The sequence below is a fragment of the Pundamilia nyererei genome, unplaced genomic scaffold, assembly GCF_000239375.1.
Source record: "Pundamilia nyererei isolate P.nyererei 1_Seehausen unplaced genomic scaffold, PunNye1.0 scaffold00037, whole genome shotgun sequence".
Lineage (NCBI taxonomy): Eukaryota > Metazoa > Chordata > Actinopteri > Cichliformes > Cichlidae > Pundamilia > Pundamilia nyererei.
This window is the reverse complement of record NW_005187438.1, coordinates 2171223-2182986: the sequence shown is the minus strand read 5'-3', so window position 1 is coordinate 2182986 and position 11764 is coordinate 2171223. Positions and strand designations below refer to the sequence as shown.

Genomic DNA, 11764 nt, shown 5'->3' with positions numbered 1-11764 from the left:
TTTGTTGTATTTATCCGCGACACTTTAAAGGACGACCCCTGAAAATACTGTCGGACATAAACCGGTCCATGGTGCAAACAAAAGGTTGGACCGCTGAGCTAATGTACCTGACTGTTTGCTGCAGCTTCATATTTAGCATTCAGACACACTAGAGGGGAGTCCATCCTCTCACAACTGTCTGCGAATGAGTAGTGATTACACAGACGAGAGAAATCCTGGATATCTTTCTGTGAAGGCAACTAACATAAGTGTATTTCCTAAAATTTGATTCAAACCCATTTGCTTTTATCATTGTGACACACTGCAAAAAAAAGGAGAAAAGAATAAAAATTGCCCCACAGAAGTGAACGCACGTCCACCTGCTGTCCCATTGCGTCTGGAGCTGCGCTGCATATAAAAGAGAGAGCAGCTCAGCCTGCAGCAGATGACAAGAGCAAATTTTGACTGGCAAACAACTGGTGGGATCCGGGCTACAATCTAAATGAGAATTTCTGAGCGGCAAGAATAATGAGACAGTTTACTTTCATTGCATCCTCAATGAGAAAAGTATTGACCCACCTTGTGTTCCTGTGGCTTTGCATCTGCAGTACAATAACAGGACAACAGCAAATAGGATGCTCATCTGGAAGAGAAAAAAAAGTAATTTACTGGCTAAAATGTTGACCATTCTTTCCTCTCAAATCATTAAGGCAGAGTGGAGTTGTAATTGCTGTTTAAGGAAAATAATCTCTGCACTGAGCAGCTTACAAAAGACTATGAATTTGACCTGTGGGTGTTTGGTTTATACAATAGAAATAAAAGGCACTTACCTTGACTGATTCTACTGTGTGTAGACAAACGTGAAGGAGAGTAGGGGTGCCTTCCCTCTGGGGGTGGGACCAGATGGTTTCTTTATACACATCCTGTGCAAAACACGAGCTGTGGGACTTTGCCACCTCTCCCTCCCTCTGTTATCCTCTTTCCTGTAGCAGCCACAAGTGGATCAACTGGCTTATGTTTCAGGGTCGTGAGCAGCAAATGATCTCTTCAAGTAAGGCCAAAGATAAAGAGAATAATTCCCCAGCTTTCTGCTGAGAAAAGCTGAAGAAAAGAAAAAGACACTTACTTGTCATACTTGTCCTCATATAGCACTGGGCCGGTGTTAGAGAGCACACGCTATCTCTTACAATCTTTGCAGAGCTCTGCTTTCTCGATTGTTTGGCCTTGCTGACCACAGCATGCGACTAAAGCCCCAAAAGATATTGACCCAGCAGCATACAAGCTAAATGAGTTTTGAGGACACAGTTCTTGCTCAAAATACAAAGGCTCAGGACTTTCCTCCACTTGCAAGAGGAGATATTTTAAACCTCAAATCCAATACGTTGAATTTGCAAGGTAGAGAAGTCAAAAAATAAGCTATGTGAACGATAACGGTAGCTTTATTTGCATGCAACTGGTGGGAATAATGAATAATAGTATGGTTTTATCTCGCGCAGCAATAGCTGACTGATCACATAGCATCACAAGCTAAAATAATAGGGGGATTTTCTGCAGAGCTCTATTAAAGACAGCAGTAAATATGTATAGAAATTTCCTCGAGATCAAGCGGCTCTCACTGCCCACTCTAAACCTACTATAACAGCAAAAACAATGGAATTAGTCAGTGTGCAAAAATGAGCTGGCCAATACAAAGACGCGACAGTTAGTTTGCTTTCCCGTCTTAAAGATAAAGGATTAAACAAAAAGACCACTTTCCACTATTGCTGACTTCGATTTGGTTTAATTCAATTCAAATTTCTTTATCAGCCCGTGAATGGAATTTTATTTGCAGAGTTTGAAACAGAAATCCATAACAAATCAGCTCATTCTCAAGCGTGCTGTCAAACTTTGCAAACAGTTCAGGGGAAAAAAAGGCAAAGAAAATGAAGTTTTCTCATAATATATGAAGCGATATGGTTCTAAGAGCAAAAAGTTACTGACTCATTTTAAAGCAAAATATAGAAAAGGCATCAAAGGACAGAGAAAGAAGACCACGCAGTGTTGGCTCAGGTCTTTTAAGGAGATTTTCTTTGCCCACCACCATCCTACTTGTATGCTGTTCTCTGTGTTTTTTTCCCTTTTACTTCCAACCGGCAGCGCTTCTGTTCTGCCCAAAGGGACATTGATCTCGGGTCACTGAGTATGGGCAGCCTTTGAGAGGCGAGTGTTAAGTGTCTGTGCTCCCTGCTGAAGAAATAATACACAGACCTCTTCCAAATTACATCATAGTGTACATTTTTACAGCTTGGTAAAGCATCTTCTTTGCTGTATTGGTGAGAATGGAGCTGGGTGGTTTTTCCAAGTTGAACTTGTATTTCAGTGGCAACCTTAAGGTCCATTTATTAGCACTTTCTAAAGATTCCAGCTGCATCCCACGGCCATCTCTAAAGTTTCATTATCAAGAGCAAAAATGATGTGACCTTGAAGTTAATTTTGCCTGACTGGTGTTTGGCCAAGATAGTTCAAGCTGATACTAAACAGCTTGTAGTATTTGTCAGCCGACGGCCACGAGAAGGGATTGAGAGCATAGCATGGAACATCTTAGCATTTTGTTAAAGATATTTAAAAAAGCTAACAGTGTTATGACATTTTTGACCATGTGAATAATATGAGCAAGTTGTGTAAGTGTTTTATTCTGTTACAAGAGACCACTGCCATTGGGGTGCGCCAGGGAGCCCAGTGGTTGCCATTGTTTAGGCAGGGTGTGTGTGTCAAATCAAAGGATTTCACACTGAAATGATTAATGTGTTTTGCTTCACTAGTTAGTGGTTTGAGTGTTGTGGCTAATGTGTATATGTGCATCAGTGGTTTTGAAAATAATCTAGATTTTTTTTTTTTTTTTTACAACCATGGACTTGAATATTAAACTTTAACATACAAACTGTCTCGTCTCTCTTGTGCTGTCTTTTTATTGCGCTCTCTTACACTTACAACTCTTACAATTGTCAGAAACAGTTTGAATCCATAGACAGTCCAAGCATTCGTTTTAAAAGATTTAACAACAAAAGGAAAATCCACCAGATATAATGCGTGATGTCTGATAAACAACACTGGATTTCACTGGCAATTATATTTGGCATCACGCTTGCATTTTAATCCAGCCTTTCCACGCCTTTCCCCTCCTGTAACATATTTGCATTTCAATTTAAAACTTCTCACTGGAAAATAACACATATTCTTAAGAAGGCTCTTTGCTGTTGTTTACAGCTCACACAAAGTGTGCAGGAGAAGATGCAGCTCTTTATCCCAGGGCTTCGTTTTAACGTGATAGAGGCCTGCCACTGTATATATATATGGGTTGTGCTTTCAGTGTTTCCACAGGACTGTGGGTGCTCCTATGTAGGAGGAATGAAAACAAAGGGAAAGACAAGAGCGCTGTCATACTTCCTTCTTTTTCCTCAAAATATGCTGTGTGGTGATGGGGGAGTTTAAATAAAATAAAAAAAATAGATCAAAGAGGAAACAGCAATATTTTATCATCCTGGCTATGATTACCTCCCATTGCTCAAATGATAAATTTTTAGGTTTTTAGAATGAACCTCTTCACAGGCAGGTGATGTTGTGACTCATAATGATCTAAATGAGACCTTGAATCCATTAGTCTGAGCAGTGTGAATAACCAGGGGCTGGAGATTTTGTGGAGGTGGACAGCTCTGTCTCTGTATTGGCCAGAACCTCAGAATCAAAGGATATTCACCCACAAGAAACTAATGGAAGATGGAAATGAGCCTTTAGGGGAACCTGGGTTATTACTCTGGTAGAAAAACCTGACTTCAATCCAGAAAACTTTCTTGTCACAACACCTGTCCCAGGCACTTAGGCTCCCTGTGGTTCGTGAGCAGAGCTGGGGCAGCTGGTTCCATCCTTTCATTAGCCTTCTCGTGAATCTAATGCTTTAGTTGGATGATGCTGATGCTCCTTGTGCCCTCTGGCTCGAGGTTGTATGGCTCTCTGAGGCTGAATCAGTCCAGCTGCTCTTCCCTGCTGCTGCTGCTTCGGCTTTGTCTCTGGTGGCATTAGCCTTCCCAGGCTGCTGGCATCAGTGGAGCTTGTGGTGCTGCTGCTGGGGCACCGGGAGGAGCTGCGTGATGCCCGCTGCCTGAGATTCCGCGAAATAGATCTATGGAGGTTCGTCATGGAGGAGTTGGCTGCCATGGTGACCACCCAGGGGTGGCGGACGGCTTGTTCGGCAGTGAGGCGGGTGGCCGGGTCCAACACTAGCAGGCGCAGAATGAAGTCCTTAGCCAAGTTGGACACTGAAGGCCAAGGCTGTGGATAGAACAAGCAGACTATTAACACTCTCACCCAAGAAGATGACAATTCAGCCTACACAACCCCTCACACACACACACAGACACCCACAGCGCTCTAATAGCTGGGTATCTAGAAGAGGCGCCTGCACAGATTCCGAGCTGCTTCAAAGCGGGATGCAAGATTTCATTCTAACAAAGCAATAAAACTATGATCCCTGAGCTCTGCAGGCCTAACAAGCAGAACTAAACTCAAAAGAAAGCTAAATGTCACTGGGCAAAAGGAAGCAGCAGTCTTGGCTGAATGAATACAAAGACTGGGAGGTAGGACAGCTCTGCTGCATGTGTGGGATTTTTTTGGGTGCATGTTTAATCTTAGCCTGCATTAGCTTCACAATAAAGGCAGCAAAGATGAGCTTCAGTGGAATCCATTGCAAATCATCCGCCTTGTCATGACCCAAGCTGACATTAAAGAGTGCTTTGAAATCGGCAAAGCCATCTTTGCAGGGTGAGAGAAGACATCAGAATCCTTATCATAATTCAAATTCATTAAATTATTCATCACAGCCTTGGTTCTTAGTCAGGGAATCAACTTTCTAGAGGCCTGCCTCGGGAAAGTGATGACCTTTGTGCTTCCATCAAATTTTAAATAAAAATATTATTGATACAGATTTTCAACTAGATTGATCTGGAATCAAAGCAAAAAGAAAAACAGGCAACTGGTTAATGTTGAATGGTCATAATCATTATCACAATTTTACAAAAATCCTTGATTACAATTAAACTAAGAAAACATACATATAAATATATTCAAAACAATAAAAACTTGACATAATAAAGCAATACTGTGAGTAAAAATGACAACAAAAGGTCGCTGTGCTTGATGTGACCAAGAAGTTTCACATTTAAAAGAAATTAACTTCTCTGATTGTACAAATTTCAGATGGTTCCACTTGTCTGGCTTTTAGCAAATTAAATCCATTTTTTTTCTAATGTTGGCATTAAGAGACAGTTTTCATCTTAGAACCTGGTCCAGTGCAATACTGATTTATAGTTTCACATGTATGTGAAGCCAGAGATTTGCCAAAACTCACTTATATGTTTTATTTAAAGCACAGTTTGTCATCCAGCCAAGCACATTTTTTTTATTTTTTAATGAGAGGATATTTTCAGTATGAGAGTTTTCAGTATGTGTCCTGCTGAAAGTAGTGATGTTTACTTCTAAAGGCAGCATTTAGATCCGAGTTTAAATAAATTTAGGATTGAATTGTAGGAGTACAGTACCACTTGGGCCACAAAAGGAACTATCGTCTATGAAAAAGTATTATTTAAAGATAGAGATGAATTGTAGTCCTTCTAAATTTTGACACTTTTAAAAAAAATGGCAACTAAAAGAGGTCCTAAAACAGAACCCTGTGGCACACCTTTGTTAACACTTATGTAACTAGAGTAATTAGCAAACAAATTGCATGATTTTTCCATCAAATTTGGTGATTTCAATTATTACTGAGTAGTATTGAACACAATGAAAAGATCCCTTTCTTAATCTCTGTTCTCTATTTCCATATTCAGCACAGTGCGCTCAAATATTTCTCTGGCATGTTTGTCTGAGGACTGAAAAAGCTAAACGCAGTGAAATCAGAGTGTAAAACTCTCTGCTTCTTTGCTCAACCTTGCTCAGACTAAATCTCACTCTTTAGGGAGGTCTAGCTCTCCATTTTAATCCTGAAATACATTTCTCTCTCCTTTTTTTGTCTCTGGCAGAGTAATGACAATTAATCAAGCATGAAATTGACAATCGCGAGACTGTTGCCGGTGAGAGGAATTCAAAGAAGTGGGGGACTTTCTTATTCTCACAGTGTAGTGACTGGGGGTGGGGTGGGGAGTGAGAGTGTAAGCACAGCACAGGGTGCTGAGCTGCCAGCAGAACGAGTCTGAAAAAAAAAGAAAAGATTCTCAGTCAAACTTTCTTCTCACACTGTTGTTATTTCACACCTGAGAGGCAGGCAGAGTGACACCGTTTGATTGAGCTCCCACGACTAACAAGTCTGACTTTCCCCTTTATCTGGCACTGGTGGTGATTTGGCGAGGCCTCTTATTACCTTGCCATGAAATACACACTTGATAGCAGCTGTGGCTAGCGATGCCTTTTGTCTTTGATCTGAAATAACGGGAATACATACGTTTAGTGCCTGATGGCAATGTATGAGAAAAAAGGTGGAATTATGCAGTAAAAGTCTTTGATGCTGCTGTTGAGAGGTATCAAAAGTTTCCCTTCCTCCTGTACACTTAAAGAAGAAGAGACATAACTGAGTTGCCTCCTTGGAACCGAGCCTCCTTCAGGAAGTTTATCTCTCCCCCTTATTTTGAACATTTTTCACGTCAAAATACACAAAGGCTTTATTGCGTTTAGAGGAAGGGGGCGAGAGCTAGTGTTATACATCACTGCTGAGCTGAGAGCTAGCCAACGAGGGGAGAGAAAGAGAGAGGAGGGAGATGAGTGGAGTGCAGATACGGTATAAGCAGTGGAAAAACCTACAGGGCTTGGCTTATTGAGCAACATCTTGTTAGAGTGAATGAGAAGCTCCAGTGACTGTGTTTGCGCCACGCTACATCTTTACCTGACAAAGCTGTAATTGCAACAAATGAAGAAAACGCTAGAAGCTTGGATTGCGCTAATGTGATCAGGAGGATAACGTACTTTTGAGTAATGAGTGTTACTGGCTCAGCTCAGGCCCGCAACAAACAAAGGACAACCGGGTTCAATTTCCTGATCAGTTTATCTAATTGAACATGTAGTGAGGTGTGGACGTGTCAGTGGTGCATGGTAAATGTTTGCATGGTGCTGGACAGGGAGAAGCAGAAGATGCCCAGAGAGTGGACTAAAAGAGCAGGCGTTATACCCTTTGTTACTCTCACCTCTCAGGTGCAACCATCAAGGCTCATGCTGGGAGTAAAAAGGGAGAAGCAGCAAGAGCAGATCACATGAAGCACTCCACGAGTGTCTGTCTCACAATTTACTGCAATCTGATTCACCTGGCAGCCTTCCCCGAGCAAGAAAGCCAAGGTAAATATGCTTCATCATAATAAGTCCAAATAGAGAAGGTGGCCTGTTGCTAATTCAGGTGAAAGTACCAGCTAACCCACAGTAATCAAAATATCAATACTCGGATGCAGGAGAGAGTGGGCTGTCATGTACAATATACTGTGGCCAAGTGGAGGCTGGGGCTGTTCACATGGTGCTCACTAGGGGGCAGACTGGCCTAACCATTACCCCATTTGGCCTCCTGCTTGGAGATGTAGACATTTGGGCTGGGTCAGGAAAGTGTGGCTTCCATAACACAGCGGCAGAATGCAGAGGAGGTTACCAGGCTACCTGGACAGAACTAACGCGAGGACTGCTGCTTTACATGCAAAAGACTGCCACACATTCACGCTCGCAGGCACACAAACAAAATACAGTCACACAGATGAGATGTCCCCGATTATGTGCAAAGGAAATTATTTGTCTTATACAGAGAGAAGGGACTAAGTGATAAGGCGTTCAAAGCCCTTGAGGCTACATCCGTTGCTTCTTCTGTCCTGCTTGTCCTCTGCCCCCTCCTCTTTTCCTCACTCGCATCCTCCCTCACTCCCGTGCCATCAACCCCCGGCTCCCCCTCTTCCTCACGCTCACTACTGAGCAAACGCATCAGCGTGAGTTTGCACTACAGGTCCTCAGGCGAGGAGCTGCTGCACCTGTGAGTGGAGCGTGCATGGCACGTATGAATGTACCGTTTGTGTGTCTGCTGCTAGTGCAATAAAAGAAGGGGTGGGGGCTGCGGTGAGACAAAGGGACTCAATTCGTGGGAAGGTGCCAGCGGCCTTCTGCATTTCCGATTCAGTCTCACCTTCGCCTCTTTCCTCAAACCTCCCCCATCCCACTCACATTTTCACGCAAAATTACACACATGCATGTGCCCAAAGTCCCCGTTCAGCCTGAATAAAAACAAAAGGTTGCTGATACATTTGGAAAAATGTTTGTAATTGCAGCCCCTGTGTATTAATTTACATAGTGAGGAAGAGGAGAAAAAACAGTTATGTCCATCTGTACCTGAAGTTAATCCTTTTTGCTACACTGCATCATTGAATACATATTTATACATGGTCTCCGATGACTGCAGTCTGCTGTAAATGCTTAAAAAAACCCCATGTGTTAATGTGTTAATGCATGTGGTTATACAGAAATATGCTAACTTACTTAACATGGCTTTGGGCTGGGTAGAGTGAAACTTTTAGACTTAAAAGTAATAACTCATTCCTGTAACACTGTAAATGCAAACAATACCCTCACTTATATTGAGTTATCTGCATTGAGTTTTTGCTTTAGAGTACAGCCTTGCATACTTGTTTGATTTAATAATTTGATCTGGTTTCATCGTCTGCACTGTTAATATTTAACTTTAAACCCTTAAGCTAGCAGCGCAGGGATTTTTGTTTCAGTAATTTTGCAGTCTTGTGGTGATTGAGATTCTTGTTTTGATTAGTGCTCCTGGTCAGTGGTGTTGTTAGGGTTTGTGGACCTGTTATTGCGCAGCGCATGGGGAACAGAAATGTAACAAAAGTGGGATTTTTTTGGTTCTCTTTTCTTTTTAAATGATAAAATTTGCTAAACCTAGGTTGTCCAAAGTGCATTTAATTCAAACTGAAATTCTTTTAGTTCATGTGAATTATCCTCATTAGTACTAAACACTCGAAATATTATTATTCACCCTTTTTAAGCAGATACGCATATTTTACGAGGCAGCAAGTCTACATAATTTTTATGCATTTATTTATTTATTTTTTGTAAAGCCCATTAAACAAATTTGTGTTGCCGTAACACTTCATAATGCAAAAGGGGCTGATACGCTGGATAGGTAACAAAAATCTAATAAATGTACCGGGCTTGCTCTAATACAGCACTGCAGGTTTTCAATAAATACATAGCAGCGGGTATTTGGGTTTTAAACCATATCTAGATTTACCAGATGGTTTCCACTGTTTAATATTATCACTTGTCGTGTCAAATTGTACTAATTTACTGCATCTCTGCCATCTTGTTGAAGCAGAATGTGCACTGCCAGCAAATGTCTTCAAAGGCTGTCTTGCCATGCTGACTGCATCTGTGATCATACCAACTTTATTTTTACTCCTTTTTTTCCTATTGACCACAGAAATCGAGTTAATTATGTCTTCATTCCTTTCGACTGCTTTACTTTCAGTGTCTCGCTATGGCATTTGCTTTGTTTGCACTGTTACGCCATACTGGGACACTTGATTGGAACGAGCCATTGTTCATGTTATTGGCAACACCTGCTCTCCAGTCTCTGTGGAGGTGAAAATGCACAGATTGGATTGACATCCAATCACATTCACTTGTAACATCTCAAGTCAAGAAGATATCACTCCAGGCAAACCACCCCTGTCATTCAGTAGTAGTACGCCGTAAGACACTGAGGATCCAGTCAGTCAGTGTTCCCCTTCTTGCTGCGAAAAGCACATTTTTTGGGAAGGGGGCAAAGTCCAATAGTCACTTTGTTTAATTGGTGGACATATCATTCCAACTGATGCGCTTCAAGTCAAGTTTAGTATGTGAAAGAAATTCCTGAGGCACCCAAAGAGAGGAACCCTTCTTAATGACATGAGGAGCCCTTGTGATGACAGACGTCCACGTTTTGTGGGTACTTGTCAACCTTCACTACATTATTATCACAGCATGCGCGCTTAACTGTGTTGTCACTCTGCTGGAGAGGGTGGATACTCGCACATGACAGAGAATAAGTGCCTTGTCAACATGGAAATGTGATTGATGGCTGATCTATCAAGCCCTGGACTGTTACTCAGCCATGTATGATGTCTTTATAATAGGACCATATGAATTTACAGATTGATGCCTTGACTGCATCTCACTGAGATGTGAGAGACTGAGCGTACGGTTCTATAAATGTTGCTTTTAGCTTTAATGTCAAGACTTTTTCCTCACTAGCGTGGCCTACATATGAGCTATGTCAAAAACCACCGTGAAAAACATAAAATAAGCTCTTGCATGAAGTTTAGAAGGATTTTGCATTATTGTTCAGCTGGTGGTCAGTGCAGCGGTAAACACAGGGATAATAGTCCAGGGCCTATGTAAGGGAGCCTCTTGTATGCCAGACTAAAATGTCAGACTGCATCCCTTAGAATCGAGCCAGGCTTAAAGCCCAGTGAATAATCCAGCGTTGTGTGTAATCAGCGTGAAAGAACAAGCCCGAACTCACTACTGAGCTTGACTGAATAGGCTTTTAAAAATACCCACTTCAGTTATATGATATAGGGAAGTGGGGAGAAAATCACGCAAGGCCCCATTTCCCACCATTTCAAAGCATTCTCAAAGAACCAAACCAAGCGAGGAACTCAAAGACATCACAACAAACTTTCACATTTTCTTTCATGTGCTTTGCAATATTGCAGAAGAAGACATGAAAACAAGGAGAGCTTCACCTTGTTACCACACCAGTACTGCAATGTGCTGAGCTGACTTTTTTTCCCTACTTATGTCAGGCAAGGATGGAAGGATGGTACCATTTCTGGTAGTTCTAAAAGCGCAGTGATTAAGGTATGAATTATTATTGTGTGGTGAGTAGATGTAATGACCATATGTGAAGAAATGTTTTGCATAATTTCAGAGCATGCACGTCATAAATAATGCCAGATTATACTATAGGGAGAAGACCAGATGTCAAAATGAAAATCAGGGATTTAGTTAAAACTACATTTTTTTCAATGATTATGCTGGAAGCAGATGCACTTCAGTGGGTGAGGCCACAGCTGGCCAAAGAGTTGAAAATGAACAAAGACGCATTTCTAATAGATGCTCAAGGTTACCTTGACAGTTTTCTCCAGCTTCCTTCTGTTTTCAAGATTAAGATTTAATGCCTTATGCCAAAACAAACTGGGTTTTTCCCTAACAAAAGTAAAGTTGGTGTTTAAAAAGAGAGCGCAATGGCAAGATTGCTTGTAAGAGGTGGAAACTTGGAGATTTTTGCAACTGAGCCTCCTGCATATGCATTCCTGGCAGTTTCTTTCTCAAGGCATAAAATATAGAAAGAGGAATATTTAAATCAAGCATGAAAACTCATGCAGGTGCAGGATTATCATAGCCTGCACGATCAGATTTGAAGTGAAATAGCTGAAGAACTGAGAGAACAAAGGGATGACGACATGGACTTTGAACCCTATCTTGAAAACAATCGTGCCTCAGATAGAGATCAAACACAGTTTTCCCTAATAAAGTTTTATTACAGTCAAATTAAACTGTTAAAATTTCAGGACCATGGACAGCGCTCACAGCTTTCACCATAATCTCATGAGTTGTCCTCTAACACGACCTGCACGGATTGTCAGACACACACACACACACACACACACACACACACACACACACACACAAGATTCCCCATGGAATCTGCAAAAAAATGCGTTGCACATGTTGACGG

At 41.5% G+C, this 11764-nt stretch overlaps 1 protein-coding gene and 1 pseudogene across 1 annotated transcript in view; both read right to left on the bottom strand.

Moving 5' to 3' along the window:
* Positions 1-1112, bottom strand: part of LOC102196702 (integrin beta-1-like) — a 16470-nt pseudogene extending 15358 nt beyond the window's left edge.
* A 2776-nt stretch (positions 1113-3888) lies between these two features.
* LOC102196434 (serine/threonine-protein kinase H1-like) overlaps positions 3889-11764 on the bottom strand; it is an 11679-nt gene continuing 3803 nt past the window's right edge. The window contains exon 3 of the mRNA XM_005730506.1: positions 3889-4287. Within this exon, the coding sequence (XP_005730563.1) occupies positions 3889-4287 (399 nt within the window). The remainder of the gene's footprint in view (positions 4288-11764) is intronic.